Here is a 23,096-nt window from a genome sequence, read left to right as displayed (position 1 = left end):
CCAGGACAACACAAACTAAAATATTTTCTTTTAAACAATGACGATAATACAATTAAAATAATCATAATTGTTCAAATAAATATATAATGTCTATAATGTAATCTACAATATAAAAAAAATATAAATATTTCAACAACAAAAAAAGAAATTTGGCAAAAAGAAATAGAAATGATAAACGGATACATAAAACTTTAGATAATAAATTCACTTGTTTGTTCTTATACACAAAGTTAGCTTTAATCTTTAGATTGTGTGAAACAGTTGTAATGTGAGTCAGTAAACCTTATCTCAGATTATTTAACAACAAATGACCCGTGCTTAAAGAAAACCGTGAAAATCCATCGGTGTGACGCCCTGTGGGGAGCTGACGTGTTTACAGGATTGTATTGGAGTGTGAGGGAAAATTCAATGTCAAGCTAGTGATCACGGTTCCAGCGTTTTGAAGTAGGTCTTATTGTTGTTGTTGTTGTTGTTGTTGTTGTTGTGAATGCCAATCAGTGTTGTTCCAGTCGAGTCACGGTGATGAAGGAGCATTAGATAGAAATCTGGCGGATCATCCATTCTGGTGTCGGTCCAAGACTGTGGCTCTGATGGATCGATCAACAGACGTCACAAGTTTATAATGATCTCTCCAACCATCCATCACACAGTGTTTTTCATGATGCTGAAGTGTGAAGGACATTATGAACACACATGTGGGCAGAATTAGGCGTGATCTTTAATGTTTTTTTTCATATTAGTAGTGGCTCATCAGTTACAGGAGCCAACCACTAGAGAGCACTTTGGTTACATCTGTGAGCCGGACATAAATCCAGTCAAAGTGGTTGTAATTCACTTCACTGCATGTCGCACCTCAGAGATCTAATCTCAGGACATAAGACTGCTAAACACCTGAACTTTTGAAACAACATCCATAACATTCATCTGGCTGCAACTTACACATTATTTATCGAATATATCATATTCCAATCACTTGTATATAGACTCTTATTGCACTATTTCACAATTTTACTATTTCTCTTTTTGTATTTACTTGCACTATTTTTTTCAGTTGTATTCTGTTGCACTGTTGGAGGAGCCTGTGACCTAAGATTGCCATCGTCATAGCTACATTGTAGCTATGTTCGTATGACTAATAAAAGCCTTGAACCTTGAACCTAATTGCAAAAAGCATTGATCTGACCACAAACATCTATGTGTGCACGTGAAAGCATTCGTGTGCACGTGAAAGCATGTGTAAATTACTTTTCATGTTGATGTAGTTTCAGTGAGCCTCAGTGTGGCTTAAAACGCATTTCCTGTACAAGGCTTCCTACACAGCATCCAGAGGAGGAAATGAGTATGGGAATAATAAGGAGTGAATGGAAAAAAGATAACCGCGTATGGAAAATATTGGTGTTTCACTATTTCTCCTATTCTGATTTGTACATTCACACATGTCCTGTGATATGCATGAAATGTTGTCCATTGAACCATTTATTTATATATTCACAAGATGAACTAACAATACCAGTACTGTTCAGTTAAAAGCCTGACTCTTACCCACACCTTTCACATCATGCATTATATTATTATTTATCATGTGAACAAAATCCTGTTCATTTTAATATTGTGAATCCCACACAGGACTCTTCTATACTATACACATTTGTGAATAAAGCTACCTCTCCTATTATCTGCATAGCCCTCGACTTTACATCTCAGGTTTTGTCATATTACACTGTACTTATACATTTTTTACATTTATATTTGATGTAAATATTTCTCGTAATACTAATCATTTTTAAAATAGTTTTTGTAATAGTTCTAATTTTGGTCCTTTTCTTACATTTGATCTTTTACTGTGTTTATTTATGCACCATATACACCAGAGCAAATGCCTTGTACGTGCAAACCTACATGGTTACATGGTTATTCTGATGAGACATGATGGTTACATGTGAAATGGGACACCCTGATAAGCAATAACAAACTTGAGAATACCGAGACATTAAACATAAAGTATTTACAATATAAATTATGAATACATCTACAATTGGACAGGGTTCATGTACTATACAGAAACATAACAAGTCAAAATCACACTAACACAAAAAACATTACTATTCTCACACTAACGACTACATTGTTAATTGATTTGTACTGTATGATCTAACTGGCCTTAATCTTCTGCCAACTATTTGTCAAAGTTAAATCATTTATGGTCCAAATGTAACTTACATGTTGACAGTTTGACTTAAAACCATTTATTTATATTACAGTCTAGCTATTAATACTCAGATGTTGAGTTTGGTCTAAAAAATGAAATGCAAAAGGTGTAGGATCCCTATCTGTATAATTTCCTTTCACAAGTTGTCTTTACAATATAAGACAAAGCAGCAGCGGTGACTACATTAAGACCTTGACAAACTCATGCTGATTCAGAACGACTTTTCAATTCATGTTGAGGTATCTTTTTGTTCCCACCTTTATTTGTCCTTGTTTGCATTTTGGATTTACTGCAGGTGTGTCAAACCTCAATAAACACATTTGGCAGGATTAGAGCAGTAATGGAATGGTAAAAGGATAATTTTTGCATCATGATAACATATAAATAGCACCCAGCTTAAGTGTTCATGTGCGTATTTACGAGCTACACGCCAAGGTCAGTCCATCACCTGCTTCATGGTCTGTGGTCTGTTCTGTGTTTCAGATAATCATGACGCAGTGTTACGGTTCAATGCTGCGCCGACAGAGGGATACGAGCGAGACGTGGGGAACAAAACCACCATCCGCATCATCAACTCACAGGTGGGGAGAGAGCCTGGCTTTGTGTGGCGCAAAGGATGATTTATTAATGGATGTACAACTGTAAGAGTCATGTTAAAGATGTGATAAATGTTTTATGGATTTTTATGCTGACGTTTTTCAGCATATTTTTATTTATTTATGTCTTTTTGCCATTCTGTCGTTTTGCATTTCTCAAACAACATTTCTGAATATGATTTGAATGCTGCTTTTAATTACACAATTATTACAGTTTTATTTGGATATTTGTATTTGAGGAGAGTTTATATTTGTTTTAAACTTCATGGTTCTTGAAGTACAATTCAAACAAGACATAAAATCAGCATTAAATGAACATACTTCAAATATAAAGTTTCAGCTCATCTCGGAGACATTGTTTTGAGGTCCTTAAGTCACGACTCTCCAAAGTAAATGTTCTCCTGCGACAGTCTGTCAGCCTAAAGGTAAACTGTCACTATGTTGTTAAATTAGTTCTGTTAAAGCTGCTTAAATCCATACTTTTATATTTACTATGGGAGAAATGACTATTTGTCGTTTGAAAGGTGTCGACGGAAATGTTTATCATAGTTGGACACTTCCTTGTTTCCCTCTGGAAACAGGAAAAGAGCCGACTTGGCAAACTTGACATTTAAAAAGCCTGGCGACGATGTCTAGACAGAAAACATCAGATGCCGACAATGTATGTTTTTACCGTTTAGTTGTGTACAGATTAAACTAACGGGGAGGTTTAGAGGCTGCTTGTGTTATCTTTTGACAGAGCCAAGCTAGCTCTTTCAACTTGTTCCAGGTCATTATGTTAAACTAAGCTAATCAAATGCTGTTAACAAGCATATTTCCAATAAATGTTGCTTGTTACCTGCGTCTTTTTATTTTACAACAATGGATATTTCCCTCTACAGATTTTGGCCAATCCCAGGCATCGTTTCAACTCGAGCTCCATTTACAAGAATGTGACTCTGGTAGCCTGGGATCCTGCACCTTACACCGTCAATTTATACCAGGTATGTCTCTTCATCCCAAAGGAGCCTCTTTCAATCGATAAATCAATCAATCAATTTCAATACATTTGAAATATCACACATTTGTCTGAGGGGGCTTTACAAGCGGGTACAGCATTTGATTTAGGTTTTTGTGAATGTTAATGGTCAGCAAAGGCTAAAATCCCAAAGTTCCCCCCCAAGACAAGCGGTTGACCAATCACGACAGAGCCGGCCAGCTAACCAATCAGAGCAGACTGGGCTCTGGTTTCAGACAGAGGGTGAAAAGAGGTAGTCTGAGAAAAATAAAGAGCTTTTTTAACATTAAAGCATGGAGACATCTCAGAGTAGAGGCAATAAATACATATTCAGACCTGAAAATGAGCAGAATTAATCTGCCTGACAACATTAAAGACAGTAGGGCAGATACAACGGAAGACATGTTAAGGCGACACCAAGGTAATTATGTTAACAATAGCCGTACGTGTAGAAAGGACCATGCATAGTTGCTCTCTTCCCCAGAGGGAACACAACAGTCATATCATCCTCTTGAAACCTTACAGCGGTGCTAATAAAACCTGCAGCTGACCCTCCCCCCCTCTCTCTCTCTCATCTGTCTCTGCAACCTTCATCTGACCTTCACCTGCCTTTTGAGATGCCTCATTCATGTTATCACAGGTTTCAAAAGACACATTATTCCTCCTCGCCCTTTCTTTCCCTCTTCATGCTACATTTTAATGATTATTCGGGGAATGGTGTGCTGCCACAATCAATAGGTTATATTTAAAAAACATGCTTTGTAAATTGAAATTGATTAGCATTTTTAGCGTAGCCTTCTCTCTAAATTCCCATTGTTAAGCAAATTACTATGGAATATTAGAGAATGTCCTTGTCCGTTCCTACTAATGTTTCTTTTGCCATTTACAGTTTTTACAAGCCAATAATAGAACAACTTGTCCTCCTTAATGAACCGCGATGAGCTTGTAGGTTTTAACCTTTTACTTCTCTGCAGGAGCACTGGTAAATGTGTGTTATCTCATCCATTAATATTCTGCAGGAAGATCACACAAGGCATCGCTGCTAGAGGGGAAGCTTTTGCTGCGAAGCCAATCACTGAAACCGCAATAAGGGAAGATCAGTTAGTGTGAAAATAATGGCAGCAACACGTGTTCCTCCCATCATTGTGTACATACAGCACATGTCCCACTACTCAACAAAAGACATGGGGATGCTGAATAAAGCCAGCAGGGTCACAGGGAGGTAAAGGACAAAGCAGCAGAGATGTTTGAAAGGACGGCGATTGGAGTTGACAGATACAATGTGACAAGTGTGACCTTTTTTTAATTAGTTTGGTGAACAAATGTATTTAAAGCTGTGGTGCCTATTGACCGCTCCATCTCTTGGACTTGTTTCTCTCACATATTCCAGTTTAGAAATACACTACTTCTTAATATTCTTCAGCATCACGTTTGTATGTGATTTTGTGGCTAGATGATGTAAAGTAATTGGCTTTGTTCTTTGTTGTATTCAAATTAAATTGTAGGATGTAAAGTGTGCTTATCTTCACAGAGTAACATTTGTGATTACACTGAAAGGAAAATGAAATTATGTTCAAATTAATTTAATTAATTAATTTAAATATATCTTGAATTTCACGCAATATATTATTTATGAATTTAAATGTATCTTGAATTTCACGCAATATATTATTTACACACTGCTTTATTGCTCCCCGGGCGCTGTGCATTAGCTGCCCACTGCTCCTAGTACTAGACTCCTGGTACTAGGATGGGTTAAAAGCAGAGAACACATGTCACTGTGTGTGCCGTGTGCTCTGCATGTGTGACCATTAAAGAGGGTTTCATCCCTCCCAATATTATTATTATTATTATTATTTTCTGGGGCCAAAACGCAGTTCACGATATTGTCCCGGTTTTTAACCAAATGTTGGTTTAGACTTTAAAAGGACACTCAAACATACTGGATCCATTAAGCACTTGGTTAGCCAGCATACATTTTGATCGCATCAGAAACAGGACATACTTCTTTTGAAGTAACCTCCCAGCAAAATCCCAGACCTTCCAGCAAAATGAAACGTAAAAAATATAAGAACAGCAAGATTATGTGATGATCTACTTTTCCACTATATTAAATCAATCATGAGGATATTTACCATAACCCCATAATAAAGAATTCACCATGATTTACAAATAATCCATACCATCCCTTTTTTTATGTAATTGCAATGGACATTTATATATTTATAGCCCTGACGATTGATTTTTATTGAGAACTATTTTTTATTTTATTCGCTTAACATACACTTTCCTTGAATCCATCACAGTAGACCTTATTTCCATCAAAATATCATACAGTTATAATCATTGTACTGAACTGAATACATACTTCATGTTTACTGCTGAAAAGAAGCATCAGCCCACTTGAGAAACACAGCACAAAAAAACATTTATAAAGATTCAGATTATTTTATCTTTTCTTTGAAGTTAACTCATTGAAATGATAAAAGTAAGTGCAGTGGCCTTAACCTTCTGTGTCACTGCAAGGAAAAGCAAAGGAAGGATGTCTAACTAATTATCATTTACTTTGATTAACATCTCTGCCATCTTCCATATACCTTAGAACACATATTTCCACCTACTAAAACATATCTTAAACACCACCTCTTAATATGTCTTAAAAAAATAAGTTCTGCTGGGAATAAGATTTCTTCAAGATAAAAAAACATCTTTATTTTTCCTACTGCTGCTCCTTCATTAGAAAATATAAAATGTTATACATTTGAAAATATCAGTCCAAGACTTTAACCCGGCCCACTTTGAGTTAAGATTAAGATTAAGATGGATCTTTATTAATCCCCATGGGGAAATTCAGTAGTTCAAACAGCAACAGGTTAAGGATGAAAAACAGGACAGCACAGATTCACACAGGTTCAGTGGCGAGCCGTGACTTTTATACCTAGGCCCTCTGACCCCCACCCCTTCCTTCAAAAATAAATAAGAGTTATTACGTCACAGCGTATACTTCAGCGGAATATCAAAAACAACGGCCCGGGGTGCAAAACGCATCAATGACAGCGACCCTCTTCCACACAAAACAACACCTGTAAATAACCCAATTTGTGTTCTTTGAAATTGAAAAGGATATTGCATTGTGTTTGTTACTTTCGTTGCAGTTGTATATGTCTTAAGTGTAATTTGGCTTGCCAGCTTGGTGTGTTACTCAGTGTTTCCTATAACATTTCTAAAGTGGTGATGCTAAAAATGCAGACAATAATAAATAACTTGTTTTCTGTGTTAGCAGACACACACAGAGCAAAGGAGAGAGAAGATCACGTTGCCTATAATTGTTGTTTAGCATGCAGTGAGTTAACCCACTCGTCATAATTTAGTTTTAATCAAGATATTAATATATCAAAGCTAATGACATGTCTGATCAAGGACTTTGTACCAATTGGTACAATTGGTACAATTGGTTGGAGGTGATATGATATGTGATGTGGTGATATGGGTGTGCTGACAATCACATTTTCTTTATATAGCCCAATACCACAAATAACACGTTTGTCTCGGTGCCTTCACAGACTGTACAGCATAAAACATCTTCTGTCTTTAGACCCTCTGTGGAAAAGGTCTCAACATGTCTCCATGCTTTAATGTTCAAAAAGCTCTTTAGTTTTCTCACACTGCCTGTGCTGCAGCACCTCTTTTCACCCTCTGTCTGAAACCAGAGCCCAGTCTGCTTTGATAGCAGGCTGGTTCTGTTGTGATTGGTCAACCGCTTAGAGATGCCCCGCCCCTTAGCCTCGGGACAATATGTTCCTTCTGGAGGGAACTTTGTGATTTTAGCCTTTGCAAACCATTTACATGCACAAAAACCTATAGTGCACTACAGCAAATGGTAAAACTCTAAAAGCATAAAAGGGCCCCTTTAATAAAGTATATATATATTATATTATCATTTTGCCTCGGTTGAAATGTAACTCAGAAATCAATAAACAGTAGAATGTTTTTATCGAAATATTTAACTGCCCCATGGTCTAAACTGAGGTGTCTGTCCCTCTCTCATTTTTCTTCTTCAGTGGTATGCCAGTCCGGACTACAACCTGTTCGGTCCGTACACAGAGCGCCGTAAGCTCCACCCCGACCAGCCCTTCTACATCCTGCACCCCAGCTACGTGTGGCAGCTGTGGGATGTGGTTCAGGGCAACACTCAGGAGAACATCCAGCCCAACCCTCCCTCGTCCGGCTTCATAGGTGAGTGCACATACGTCCAAGCATGCACACGGGCAGTATGCAAGTTGTGTACATGTTTTCTCCTGTCGTTGCCTCTGTACACTTATCATCCAATGTCCTATTTCTTTGCCTGCGCTAAGAACAGATATAGATGCAAACAGACACACGCACACACATGCTAATAAATTATGACATGTTTTATCTTCAGTATGCAGCGTGGCTATGCAGCGCACTACAAAGTGGCACATCCGAGCAGGGGGCTGCAGAGATGCGACCACTGTGAGCTCATCTTAGAAACTCTCCAGCATGTAATTTTCCAGTTCATGTCTCTTCAACTATCATTTCCGACATTTAATATGCTTTCTCCCTCACATAGCCCTATACAGTCTATAGACGACGGCATATATACAAGGCATTTGTTTACCCAAAGAGCGACACACCATTATTCTTGTGCGTGATCTGCAGTATCGAGTGACGATTTCAGATACATGTTGAATGAGCTTGTCACGAATGATTTGTCATTGCCTTGGAAGTATATATCAAATTGATTTGATATAGTAGCAAGATACATGAACACTAGATCTGATTGTTTTTTGACGAAGAACCTCTGTGATTTAGATAGCTTTCAGACATAAAACAAACACTGTTGCAAACACTCATATCATTATAGCTGGATGCTCACAATGATCATGTTTCCAGTTTCGTAGTTTATCATGTCAGCACGCTTGCATATGCTCAGATAGTATTATTTTTTCTTTGGGTAAACAGAAACACATTGGTAACACATCACTGACATAATTACTTTTTTTTATTATGACATTGTTGCACACAGTTACTTCTTTTATCTTACTAGTAGTAAAGCAGGGGGTCCGCGGGGTCTTAAAAAGTATTAAAAGTTGATCAATAAATTTAGCGAAAATTAAGGCTATTAAAAAGTATTAAACTGCATTTTCCAAGGTATTACATTTTGTAGCTTGTTTTCAATAAGTATATAAATTGTCCAAAGAGGTTGTATTCTACAGTCTGCCTGAATGTAATCATTGCGTAGGTGTGTAGTGTGATTCTGTGTAGTTTATTTATGGCATCCCGTTGGGTTTGACGTCATCTGAACAGGACATCGCGACTCGCGCGCTATCAAGCAGTGAGGGTGCGAGGTCCGTTTACGCCGGTTGTTAAACAACATCGTTATGGGGAAATGCACGTTTGCGTCCAAATGGTTGGAAGACAAGGAGGAAGGACAATCAATACTGTATATGGTCAATGTGAGGTAAAGTGTGTCGCCAAGGTAACCGGTTAAAACTCCAAGTGGCGATGAGGTCTTAAAATGTATGGAAAGGGTCTTAAAAAAGGTCTTAAAAGGTCTTACATTTGACTTCAGGATTCCTGCATATACCCTGTAAAGTAATCGTAAATACATTATCATCCATTTGGTGCTGTGTGGTGAATGTGTACAATTCTCTTTCCTTTACCTTGGAAGTTTCTTGCTCTCTCGCTACTAAATGCGCCGCATCATTCACCAGCACGTCAATACCTGTGTCTGCTGCTTTGTGTACAGTTGCTGCTTAGAGCATCGTTGAGAGCTGCCTGCTGCAGACGAAAGACACACTATAAAAGCGTAAAGAATGAATGATAGCTGAACGATGAGCTGAAACCAAGTCAGATGGTTCAGAAGCTTTATGTTAGGGAAAAAGCAACATTACATTGTATCTCAAAGTAAAACCAAAGATATGGTGTACCCCAGGGAACCATATTTGGGCCCCTCCTCTTCATAGTACATATCAATGATTTTGTGTTTTACTCTCACATTCTTCAGAGTATTATTTTTCTGATATAATTTTGTTCTTATCTCACATGGATCAGCAAAGTAACCTAGATAAGAAACTAGTGGGAGTGGATACATTTTTTAAAATGCATACAATTCTTCTTTTATCTTCCTTTTAGAAATCAAAAGAATGTTGAACATGTTTTTCAAAGTTTCTAAGGGTAATATAGATTTACTGTTTTAAAAAAAAGCAAACTTCAAGCTTTTTCTTCAAGTAGCTTTGATAGAAGAAAGTTTTATGTATGATAACATTCTTCAAAGTAAACGCACCGACTGACGTTCTTTTTTAGAGCTGAGGATTACCAAATACACTTGCTTCTTTTGGAAGTTTTTTAAAAGTGAAATATGTTGTTTTTTCTCAATGACTTTCTGACCTTGTTCCAACGCACTTAAACAAGGGTAAAAAACATTCACTTTAATGGTCCTGCTTTAGTGTGGTTTGCAGAGGCCTACAGTTATGGAATGAGTCTGGTAGCAAAATGTAATTGTTTGTGTCTGTTTCAAAACCACTTTGAGGCAGCATCTTAAATATATCTCTTCCCTGAAATGAATATAAATTGTAATTCAAACGTTCTATATGTGTCTATCTACTGTATCCTACCTATTTAATGTTTAGACTGACGGAATAATCGGGATCAGTTATTTGTTTGGGTTGTATTTTGGGTCTTCTGTGAATCTTTCGAATTTCAATGATTTAGTATATCTACTTTGTGACTTGGCCCATATTCTCAAGCTTCAAGATGGATGATCCTATTTTACATATGTTAATTATCCACAGAAACTATAGCCAAAGCTCTCAAAAGCTTGGTAAAGTTGGGGTAAGCTCAAGATTAGTTGATTGCACTCTATAGGTTTCCCTTTGACATTGTCCTTTGATATGTTACCTTAAAAATATGAATAACAGTATCTTTGAAAAAGCCGGATTTTATATGAATGACATTACTTTTTCTGATACTCACCTTCAATGTTATCCTTGCTTAAGGCTCATATTTGATATTGGACAGGAAAAACATGTTTAAAATTGACTTCCTCACAAAAATGTATTTATTATTGACAACACACCATTAGGTTATCAGAATCTACAGCTCATGAGTCTTTCAGGCATTGCATAAGTGATAACGCCTCAAAACAGAATACACAGAACTATCAAACAACAATTGACAACACAAACTGATTTCACACAGTTTAACCACAGAGGAGACATGGGTCACACTTTGATCTGTTGAGACTGAATCAACAAACACAGTTGTGCCGTTTTATGAGTGGCAGAGCTTCTGTTAGCCGCTGTTTTGTTTTCCTGATTGAAGTAAAAGATTGCAGGAAGTCAATATTAGATGGTTTGAGTGAGAGGCAGCAGGTCTTAAAATTGAAAAATCCAGGTGAAATTTAAATCCTTGCATCTTTTATTAATGAAAATGAAATGCTAAATGTTCCTTGCTAGAATCTTTTAGTTTCTTCGTTTGTTTTTTATATGTAAAGATGCACAGATTATACTGTTTTCTACTAAACAGTATAATCACAAACATAAAACACAAACAAAATCCCTCATTACTATTTGAGTCCGTCTTTGTCTAGAAACATCCTCTCAATAGTAATTACTCTGGTTTCTACGTCGCCAATCACTGAGTCACAAATGAAGTCTTTATTCCAAACACTCTTAACACTCATTTGGCAGAAGCATTGTACAAAGTGGCTCAAACTAAGTGCATTCATTATTCAAAGCTAGATTTATTTTTCTGAGACGTTACAGCAAAGTATAGTGAAAATGGGGAATCGGAGATTGATTTGTAATCGTTTTGTCTTTTCGAAGTAATACAGTCATTATGGTAACCTTTATGGAGGAAGGAGAGACACTGGAATCTGTCAGAAGCCATGATGGCATTTGTCTTCTTTCAACATAAATCTACCAAAACACATTTTCCCGACTGTCGTGTCACATTAAAATGTAGGTTTTTAATACATTTATACAGATTTGCTTTCAATGTCAATATGCTTCTTTTTTCTTATAAAAAATAAATCTTGCGTATAATCTATAATAAGTGAATAATGCAGACTTTTCACCATGAAAACCAGACAAAGTCAAAGTTGTACACAATTTTATAAACACTGGTATGTTATGAATGAATTGTTGTCAGGGTTTTAACCATGTAAACAGTTTGTTATGAGCATCACAGAGAAGACAGAGAGCGGTGGCACGTTGAAGCTGTTAATACTCAGAGAGTCCATTGACAGCATTGTTGCACATCAGAGCATCACATGTCAAATTGCATTTCGCTAAACGTTTTTTTTTTTTTTATGTTTTCCTACCATTTTCACAAGAAACTCCAGCATATTTTTTTGAAAGTACAGCAGCACAATGGTTTTCTTCGACAGCAATATTTATTATGATAATTAAACGATAAAATGACTTTATGTCCCTTACATTCCCTGAGGGTTACCATCCAAACAATTTATATTAGCTTCTAGATGGGCTTAAATCACATTTTCTGTATCAAATGTGCCTGGTATCCGTTTCACTCGGGCCATTCACTAACATCAGTTTGTGTATCCTACTTCCCTGACGTTGGATCCTGCAATAAAAACGTCAACATGCATTACATCACAGCTAATGGCGTTCTTTTGGAAACCTTGACTCTAAGTTATCGCAGTGTATCTCAGCCTGGCCCCTCCTGATGTGGGATACTAAAAGCAGGTGAAATAGGAGCCATTTGGCAACTATATCCAGATCCTTTTGCTTCCCTTCCTTTAAAGAGGCCCTATTATGTTTTTTAGGGTTTTCCCTTTCCTATAGTGTGTGCAGTAGGTTTAAGTGCATATAAATGGTTAGCAAAGCCCCCCCCCCCCCCGGCCCGCCCCGCCACGCCTCCATTGGACTCCTTTATTTACCTCCCTTACATAAGGCGCTTTCACACCGCAGTACTTTTCCCACAAAGGTTCATCAGAACTTAGTTCATGAGAACTCTTGTTCTCATGAACTAAGTACAGATCGCATTCACACCGGAATAAATCCCTGGGGGAGGATTAGGCAAATGAAGCCGCTGACGTCACTTATTCTTCTTCTTCTGCTTTGGATTTACTGGCAGGTCGCAAACAACTTCACGGTGTATACTGCCACCGGAAGTCCCCGGAGTTGGGGACTGGCTTCAGTAGAAGCTGCTGGGACTCCCAGCAGCTTCTACTGAAGCCTTCCGAGTAAATCGCCAGAACGCCGACACCTCCTCATCTCCACCGCTCCCATGTTTTATTTTGTGTTGCCATAAGTTAGTCTCTCTGCGTTTGTGCGCCGGGCTAATGCTAATGCTAATAATGCTAATGCGAGGATAATAAAATGGCGGCTTCACAAAACCTTTTGGGAGTTTTACGGGGCGTGGTTTGCAATCCGCCCAGCCAATCAGACATAGGAACCTTTTTCTCCCACGAAAGTCCCTGCTCTCTAGCAGGGACTGAAAATGGGGTGAAAAGGTTCTTGTGAACTAATTTTAGTCCCGGATTCTTGTTGGTGTGAACGCAACATTTCGGAACTATATCGGAACTAAAGTGGGAAAAGTACTGTGGTGTGTAACACTTGCGCTTCTATCGGCTATTGGCTCCAACCCATTTTACGTGATAGGCTAAGGGGCGGGAAATCACTAAGCGGTTGACCAATCAGAACAGAGCCAGCCAGCTAACCAATCGGAGCAGACTGGGCTCTGGTTTCTGACAGAGGGTGAAAAGAGATGATGCAGCACAATGAGAAAAATGAAGAGCTTTTTGAACATTAAAGTACAAAAGCTCAATGATTGAAACCTCCTCTGTCAAACCTTTTACTCAGTGAGTGAGACTACAGGTGTGACCTAAGCTGTCAGTCATGTGTCATAATACAGGTGGAAATAACAGTTTGCACTATGTGTTATCAATTTAGAATTACATGGAAGTAACATGCAACAAAATCATGCCACGACACAAAACCACTACAGCAAAAGAGGAATCCCTACAGTATAGCAGAAATAAAAATGGATGCCTACCATGCAGATTAAAATCATACGTTTTAGTATATACAGGTTGACATTTAAATGTAAGATCTTTCTGCGAGAGACAAACTGGAGTGAAGAGGAAGAAAAGATGTTTGATAATGAGTACATCAATCCATTTAAGACATTGAAGAAGCACAACTCTAGTCAGCACAATGACTAACAGACTGCACAGTAACAGAGAATAGGCACTAGGTTTTTGTTCTGGCTGAGGGGAGAAGAAAATAAAACATAACGTATATTTTGGAAGTTATTTTTATTTATTATTTGAAATGGTTACGTTTTTTGGTTGACTTCATTGTGAGACTATTATTCTAAAATGATTTGATCCTCAATGTGCTCTTGCGTTAATAATAATCTATATGGCCTGAAGTAGACGCCCACAAATGTGTATGGAAAATCCAAATCCAGTCATGCACAATACTTTTTTTTAATTCGGGCCTGTTTCAACAAAGCAAGAACAATAAAGACTTCGTTTTTCAGAGTTTGTTGCAGAGTGCCCTGATTTATAACCTTGCAAACACTTGTTGGGATACATTAAGCCCACAGACTGTGAGTAAAGTCAGCAAACACCATGCAAGATAGTCATCAAGGTTTACAGTAGGAATGAGATGTTCACCAATCTCTTTAAGGTGTTGAAGTTGAAGTGGTCACATAGCTTTGGCCATATAGTGTTTGTCAAACATGTCTTCAGTATATTTAATACTTTTTGTGTTTTTTACAAAACTCAAGGACAAACACAAACTCACACATAAAGTACATTTACTTTCTCGATGCATCATGCTTCAGTTCACATTCCCTGGCAGTTCACGTCTCAAGTGTGGCTTATCAAGCTTAGTCCTTTCTGTTTCATCAAGTCTGTCTGCTGTCTGGTCCCTTTGTGACCTCGGGGGTGCAGGCTACCGTGTTGCTGTACACTCTGCGGTTCAGCTGCATCACCGTGGTCTTCGAGGGCATCGACGTGTTGCCCTGATCCGCAGGCTGGCGATTGCAGTGAAACAGAGACAGGAAACACCTGTAGAACTGAGATGGAAAGACGGGAGAATGTGAACACAACTCACCAGCACAACATCAGTGTTCTCTGCTATCATTAACTACGGGTAGACTTAGGGCTGCTCGATTATGGCAAAAATCATAATCTCGATTATTTGGGTCAATAATTGATATCACGATTGTTAAAAACGATTATCCATTTACTTTGAAAACATCCATTTATTGAAAAAATGTGAACAGTATGTTTTTAACAGTTGATTACCCTGAACTTTAAATATAATTCAACTGAAAAAAAACCAAAGAATAAATAAATAAATAATCGTTTTATTTCGATGATGTTGTTTTCATAATCGTTGCAAGCCAAAATCGTAATTGCGATTAAAATACGATTAATTGAGCAGCCCTAGGTTGACCTTGGTTTGTTTCATGCTTTGAGAGACTGGAGTTCGATTGGGAAGAAATCATGCCTCAGTGCACTCATGTCCCCACTGTCAATAAGTAAAGCCACTTGAGAGGATGACGCAGACTTGGTGTCAGAGGTGTTCTTGTTACTTTGACCTTCATTCTACACAGTTTGAAAGGTATGTCAGTTCTGTGTTTTCTGAGTACTGCTAGGGGGTGAGTCATCGTGGGTGCATTTTGAAATGCGATGGCCGTTACTTTGCCACTTTTGTCCTGATTCTGATGGCTTAGCTGCAGGTGCAATTGCGTAAATCAAGGTAAAGTGAAAAGACATTCAAATGGTCCATTTATGAGCGAAATGTACTCGTGTAATTTTACTGAAAACTGTTTAGGGCTGCGTTTCAAAGGCTTATTAGATTTACTGGAAAAACTGCGTCTTCTGTGAATTTATTGACATCGATCAGCATGTTGATTTATTGTGAGAAAATAGGAGGGAAAACAACACAGGGCCATCTTGCTTTCAAACAGGCTGGAGAGAAACGGCTATTTGTCCACAAGATGCTTATAGATTCTGTAGGGAGGCTCCCACTCGTAGTGATTTGTTGTGATTGTGATCATGCTGAAGAGCAATAATGGAGAAGGAGGAGAGTTGCGAGCAGAATACCAATCATCAGAGAGGGAAGTGATAAACAGAGATCAGCAGCAGTGGTCAAAAGCAAGTTGGTGTGAAAAACAACAAAGGATAACAAAAAAGAATATGTGAGCTGACTGCTCTGTGTGTTGGCAGCGTGCCACATTGTATGAAACTACCATGCTGAGGCAGGCGAACGCTTAATTCATTATGCATTCAGTTCTATTTGTATCTTTATCTTAAGGAAGGTTTTGCTGAGCATGCATGCACAGCCCAACTCCACATTTGCACTTACAGTATAATCACATTTGCACATTTGCACTGCCCGGTGAAACACCGTGTGAGACTTTATGAAGAAGGCTTATCTCAAAGGAAAACACCTAGCAGATGCTGAGGGAGGCGAATACATTTTTTGCACTCCTTTTAATCACATGTGCATTTTAGTATTGATGCACTTTCATGCTAGGCTATATCTGTACTGGGAGGGCAGCTACATGAACTGTAAACTGGACATATGGGTACATTGGAAAGGCCAGTTAGGACAACATTTGAAACTGAAGGCAGGAGGTGTTGAGTTCATGGCGAAGTGATGACAAAAAGACAGCGACAGCAGGACTCCATGTCAATAGAAACCCGAGTGGTGTCAAGAGAAAATGTACGATCTGGGTTGATATCTTGAAAACAAGCCACTCATCACCACAAAAAAATCACCTGTTTTTGTCTTTTCTCATAGATAAGTGAGCGAGTGAAATGAGAACATTGACAATAATTTCATATCTGTCCAGTGAAAACAACAATAGAGGCGTCAACCAATTATCTTATTTTAGTATAAAGTCTGGAAACGGGGAGGAAGAGTTGTCATCCTTGTTATTAATGAACGTCACTGTTCTGAAAAAAGTCCAATCCCTATCCTTACGTTGCCTGTGGTTTTCTTTTGTGTCAGGATAAAAACAAAATGTGTGAGCTTGTGAGGTGCTGGCAGGTGGATGTGTGTACCTTTTGACAGCCAGGCTAACGGTTCCCATCTGCTTTCAGTCTTTATGCCAAGTTACGCTAACCAGCTGTTGCCTTTAACATCATATTGCAGGAGGAAATCCTATTATCTCACTCTCAGCAAGAAAGTAAACACAATTTATTTTCCCTGAATGTCAAACCTTTAGCTGCTCTGCAGATCATATGGATTGTACTGGGAGGCTTTCATGTGTGAATGTAACACTGTGTGCATGTAAACAAATAAACCCATGAAGAAGCATACTGCTCTCTGCTTAACCTCTTATGATAATAGATGCAATTTTAGAGAAGAAAGAATAAAATGGCAGCCTATAATTTAGCTTTCAACATCTAACAACGTATTGATTTATTTATGTTAAAGCTTTTTTCCAATCTTAAGCTTTATTATTATTTTCAACATGAATACCTGACCTTCTCTCTTTCTCTCTCTCTCTCTCTCTCTCTCTCTCTTCTCTCTCTCTCTCTCTCTCTCTCTCTCTCTCTCTCTCTCCATTGCAGGCATCCTCGTGATGATGGCGCTGTGCGAGCAGGTGCACGTGTACGAGTACATTCCCTCCATGAGGCAGACGGACCTGTGCCACTACCACGAGCGTTACTATGACGCCGCCTGTACGCTGGGAGCCTACCACCCCCTGCTGTACGAGAAGAGCCTGATCCAGCGCATCAACACGGGGCCCGAGCGGGACCTCAGGAGGAAGGGGCGGGTCTCTCTGCCGGGCTTCAGCACCGTCAACTGTGACATCTGAGAAATGAAACCTGACCCTCTGAGCCAAACAAACACACACTCCGGCCTTTTCTGGCTGACTAAGGGAGAGGTGCAATAAAGCCACTGGAGACACGGAGGCTGGCGCTTACAAGTTTCAAATTAGACCCTTGAAGAACATAAGCCATAGCGCTCCAGGGAGGGATCAACATGGAGGCTTCTGAAGGAACTTGTCTTCAATAAATTGGTTTACTAGACCAGAGACTGCCTGAAAGAGTCTCCAGGAAGGATCTGGAAAAGACGTTCTCTCTGCTTTAGCTGAGCCATGTTAGCGGTGGAGCTGACTAGGGTAGCAACAGATCAGTTTTTAGATAGAAGAAGTGAATTTTCAATAACTGGGTGTGTTTCAATGGTGTAAACTCTGTGTTTTTCAATAGTATGCGTGGGTCTCCACTTAAAGGAAATGCCACTGTTCAAAACAGTGGATATCTGTGATTTTTGTTCCTTTCTTTTTTACTGGTCCAAAGGGTTGTGAATAAATAAAGAAGTCATCCACGCTGAATGTCATAAATCCAACAGACACAAACACACGCGGCAACAGGAGATATGTGTTAAAGACGTGTCTGCAAACATGGAGACATGGTGTCACCGCCGTACATTTCATCACCTCTTTGACATTCCCCTGACATCTCGTTGTGAAATAAGTTCATCAGTGCTGTCAGGAAGGGGCTTCTTTCACACTCACTGCTTAATTACTCTCCTGTGCATGCCAACCTCCTTGTTCACACTTCAGAGTGGATAATCATTCAGTGTCAAGAAGCCTGTCTCTCACTTTAAAACCCCACAGGGAGGAACGTCCTGGTTGTCCTTTGTGGGTTCAGTTATAGTAACTTTTTTTTTTTTTAAAGTAAATGTGGCCAAAAAGAGCCGAACAGCGGAAACCCTGTGCCTCGCGGTCGCCTGAACACTCTCCTCGGGCTGCCTTGTGTCTGTTCAGGTACACACAGTCTAGCTTCATACCGGGACTGCAGGAACGGTGAGTTGAATTGCAGTGAGAGGTGTGACACAGTAGATATTGCTGAAGTCAGCGGTTTTCTCCACCACGCTTCAGCGATCTCCCGCCCCTGTTCTTCGACGGTCAGATGGTTCACTCGTTATTGAATGTAATTTCCCCTTTGCGTGAAACCCTCCCTGGAGCTCACCACTGCTGTACATGTAGTCTGCGTATGTGCAGGGTTATTTCTTTGTCATGTAACAGCCAGAAGCTCATTTCCTACGACTATTAATGTCTCATATTTCCTGAATCCTTTTAATACTGGGTTGTACCGTAGGCAGCTCAAAGCGGAGACCATTATAAAGGAGGAATTTGAACCGGTTATGGGAGCAGGTTTGCATTGTCTCACGCTAGGATGCTTTTTTTACGTTTACAGTCAATCAGTGCCACATCTGCGATCTAGAGGTTGTAGTTTAGTGTGGAGAGGACGATTGGTTGTGATTCTGCTGCAGACAGTCAGAAAAATCTTGCCTATAACTGAGATTTGTGTTGTTATTCTACAAAATGTTCTTGTGCCATTGGTTGTGGATTGATATAAGATGTGAAAACGTGTCTCGGAAATGTTGCTTTTGAATATCCTGATGTATGTTGAATTAGATGGCTTTAGAATAACAGTAGAAGTAGTAATACTAGTGTGTAGATGATACTGGGGCTTAACATTGATGTAGAGTAGGGCTGGGTATCACCTGAACTGTATCCGTTTTGCAAAAAACAAATACTTTGCTGATACCAAAACAATGCATTTCTCATTTTTTCTACAAAAACATTTTTATAACTGGGGAAGCACCTGATCAAAAGGAAAAAAGTACCTGAACAAGTATTTGGCACCAATTTTGATACTTGACAGTCAGGGTGGGCAATATCCATTTAAGTAAACCTCTATTATGGTATTTTGTATTGCAAATTTGATATACTGCGTATCATTATAAAGTAAATGTTCTGGAAATTCTGATTGGAAACTACACCCGGTTGCTAAATCATATGGTAAACACTGCTAAAACAAATAGAAATTCAATAAAATAAATGGACTAATTATGAAAAACTGAGATGTCTCTCTAATGTACTACAATTAGACATCACCAACTAAACTACAGCCTCCAAAATGACCATGCAATTGGATCAAATCCTCTAATATTAGATTATTACCTTCATGAATAAAGGAGGTTTCATTATACAGCATTACATTTAGCTAGGTTTACCACAGCCAGCAGCAGATGGGGTAGACAAAATAACCAGATGGGAATGACTAATTCAGTGAATTACATACATAACAAAGATATTTCATCACATTGATGCAAAATTCTGTAAATCTAATATTGCCAGAAAGCAGTGCAAATTGTGTAAAAACAGTCGGTCTCACGATAAGTATTTGATTATATCGCCCAGCCCTACTCGACAGTTTTAATACTCGGTTGTTGTGGACCATTTTGAAATGCAAACGGTGGAGAAGGTTTGATACCCAGCCCCAGTTTCAGGTGGTTTGTCTGGCAGGTCATAGGAAGAGTATTGAAACAAGGAACCTGGTAAAGTATGAAACTATTAGAGGACTATAACGGAGATTTAAAAAAACAGTCTTAACAGATCATTGTGAAGCTTAAGGAGATTTATCATTCATTTTGAATCATGCAGGTTTCCAGCTGAGCTGTGGGTCTTATGTTCCTTTGTCCAGATAAATGATCAAATGTTTAATTGCTTGTGATTGTAACACACTGAAGGTGCAAACACCCTGAACATATTGTACATGTATATTTCCAGTAACTTGGATTACTTTTCAATGCACAGAGCATGCAAATCAGGATCAGGGCTAAGAGTCTCAAACTGTCCGTGCTGTACCGTGCAGGCACCATTGTCATTAATGCTGTGAGAGGCGATTATGCTATAAGATTCTTTTTTAAGTGGTGTTTTGCGGATATTAGTGCATGCTTGTGGACAGGGAAATCCCATTAAGCTGCGGTGCAGCTATTGGTAATTCCCAGGGAGCATTAGATTCAGTGCAATGCGTTTTGGCAACTTCATCTTCCCTTCTGAATATTGTGCCAAATCCCATCTTTAATGATGTCTTTGCTGGGTGCAATGAGAGTAATAGCAGGTGCGAATGCTCCTCTCTGTGATGATTGAGGTGGAATTTGATTAGCAATTTGATTGCCAGAATTAAATACCGGGCAGTATGCTGTAACATGAGGGATGAGAGAACCTATTTGCAGTCGCTGTTTATTACGTTGCCCTCGCAGCCTCTTTCTATCCACTTTTTTCTCTTGAGGCCTATTTTTCATTAGATGTTTTTACTCAGAATTGTGGGAATTTGTGCACCACACTGCCTCTAAAGGATTGTTCCACATTGATTTGTACATCTAACTCCTGCAGGTTGCTGCAGTTCTCCTCGCTCAATAAAGCAGCATCCATGACTGCACATAATGAGAGTGAATGCCTCACTCTCAAACAGCCTTGGGGTGTTCTTCTTGACTTTGATTTGTGAGTGAATTCTCTTCTTACACTTGAATTGGTATTTAAATAGACCATTTGTATGATTTCAGCTGTTGTAATTTGTCTTTGTTTACTGTGTAAATAAAGCTGTTGGACATGTTGAACGGTGCTGCCTCACCTGTTTGTTCATGAGAATGTAGATGAGAGGGTTGATGACGGTGCTGCTCTTGGCCAGCAGCGAGGGCACCACGCTGGCCACAGGACTGATGATGTTTGGGGGGCCGAATGTTGCCATCATGGCCACCACGCCGTACGGCATCCAGCACAGCATGTAGCAGGCCGCTGTGGTCAGAACCATAAACAGGATGTGGTACTCTCTCCTCCGCGCTGCCGTCTTTCTAATCTTACCCACCTGTGAGAAAGAATCAGGACACAAAGTGAAGATTTAGTCTTTTAAATGGCTCTTTTCTTTATTCCTGAAGTGCTCCTTTGACTTAAAAGTACTTTCTGTCAGAGGGTGACAGCTGCAATTTAAGTATCACTTTCTTGGTAGCTAGTCATTTTCTTTCATTTCACTGCAGTGGGAGGCTTACACAACTTTTCTTTCATAAACTTTCAATTAGTGTGCTGACATCCAAGATTCCCTTAATGCACAAGCTGTTATGAATTCTCCAGAGAAAGAAAGATGTGAACAATTTGTAATTAATTTCATCATCTGAGCTTCAGCAAAGGAATTCTTAATGAGAATATTAATTGGTCCTTGCGTTGCACTGATCTAGAATGCAACTGTAAGAAAGTGATTATTTGTATTGTAGAAAAAAAAGGCTTTGCACACTCTGGCTCCACGTGAGTTTCTCTTTAATTCAAATTACACTATACCCTTAAGCCTTCTTCAAGATCAATACAAGGTCTTGTGAAAAGTGGCTCGAGTGCACGTCGTGACAACAAAATACATTTTTAGCAGACACTGCACTGATTGCTTCCTGCTGAAAACACTTTTGTTTCTGCTCAATAAAAAAAAGTACACACTTCATCTGAGTGCTTGTGTTTTGTCTTGGTTTTTTTGAAGATCACCAATCATGATTGAACATTGTAAAGAGGGACATCGATATGGAGCCAGAGTGTGGATCCCTTTTCACAGGTGTAATGCTATAGGAAGTCACTAAAACTGTTGGAGTGTGTTACTTTTGAAGGGGCCCATGTTTTTTCTAGGTTTTCTGGGCTCTGGTTTCAGACAGAGGGTGAAAAGAGGTGCTGCAGCATAGGCAGTATGAGAAGAATAAAACATGTAAACATGTCACAGTAGAGAAACAAAACACAAATATGAACCTGAAAATATTTATGAATTGTATGTTTAAGTTCCCATTAGTTGCAGTATATGCTTAAGTATTTTTGTCTTGATTGATGTTAATGTAGAAACACGCTTCAAAACAATACAGGTTTTGAAATAGGATGTTGACACAGGGGCACTATGGAAGAGAAGTCGAGCATTATGTAATAAAGCAGGACTCGCCTACGTTGATATTGTACTTCAATGGTGCAAATTCCATTACAATTGTGCGATTAATCAACTGACTAAAGCCAATTTAGACACCCAGTGTGCATTATATCTCCCTTTATATCAGTGTACACATTTAATCTACTTTTGTCTCTTGAAATGTATTTTTCAAGAGGATTAATCTAACTGCATCTTAACCCTAATCCAATTAAAGTTATCTTGACACCATTCTGTGGATCTCCTCACACACAGAAGGCTCTCTTTATTCTCCCTTTCTTCACCCTTCTGCTGTTTGGATGAAAGAGTTGGAAAGCAGCGTCACTTCATGATACCCTCAGTCAGCTGAGCCCAGTACCTTTTTACAACCTCATTTGAGACTCTCACACACTTGATGCAAATGATCCCCAGTTTTAACGACCACCAGGGGATTTAGCAGGACATCTGGAACTCAGCTCAGCTCTGCTAATGTATGTGATTACTTTAATAACATGAGGTAATTACTCATGCAGGGGAAGTCCAGTTCACTTGTGT

At 38.9% G+C, this 23,096-nt stretch overlaps 2 protein-coding genes across 3 annotated transcripts in view; one reads left to right on the top strand and one right to left on the bottom strand.

Moving 5' to 3' along the window:
- The window catches only part of st6gal2a (ST6 beta-galactosamide alpha-2,6-sialyltranferase 2a), a 60,561-nt gene extending 39,330 nt beyond the window's left edge, over positions 1 to 21,231 (top strand). Inside the window, exons 4-7 of one of the 2 annotated variants that reach the window (XM_034213824.1) lie at positions 2,693 to 2,790; positions 3,687 to 3,788; positions 7,864 to 8,038; positions 17,385 to 21,231. In XM_034213824.1, the coding sequence (XP_034069715.1) occupies positions 2,693 to 2,790; positions 3,687 to 3,788; positions 7,864 to 8,038; positions 17,385 to 17,632 (623 nt within the window). In that variant the 3' untranslated portion in view covers positions 17,633 to 21,231. Of the gene's footprint in view, positions 1 to 2,692; positions 2,791 to 3,686; positions 3,789 to 7,863; positions 8,039 to 8,225; positions 8,327 to 17,384 lie in introns of those variants that run through there. The other variant, XM_034213825.1, reaches the window with a different exon arrangement.
- Positions 14,089 to 23,096, bottom strand: part of tmtops2b (teleost multiple tissue opsin 2b) — a 51,066-nt gene continuing 42,058 nt past the window's right edge. Inside the window, exons 3-4 of the mRNA XM_034213826.1 lie at positions 21,246 to 21,479; positions 14,089 to 14,872 (exon numbers count right to left, since the gene is read on the bottom strand). Of these exons, the coding sequence (XP_034069717.1) occupies positions 14,702 to 14,872; positions 21,246 to 21,479 (405 nt within the window). The 3' untranslated portion in view covers positions 14,089 to 14,701. The remainder of the gene's footprint in view (positions 14,873 to 21,245; positions 21,480 to 23,096) is intronic.

This window comes from Gymnodraco acuticeps, unplaced genomic scaffold (genome assembly GCF_902827175.1).
Source record: "Gymnodraco acuticeps unplaced genomic scaffold, fGymAcu1.1, whole genome shotgun sequence".
Classification (NCBI taxonomy): Eukaryota; Metazoa; Chordata; class Actinopteri; order Perciformes; family Bathydraconidae; genus Gymnodraco; species Gymnodraco acuticeps.
Note: the sequence above shows the minus strand (reverse complement) of the source record. Positions and strands in the feature narration are given on the sequence as shown.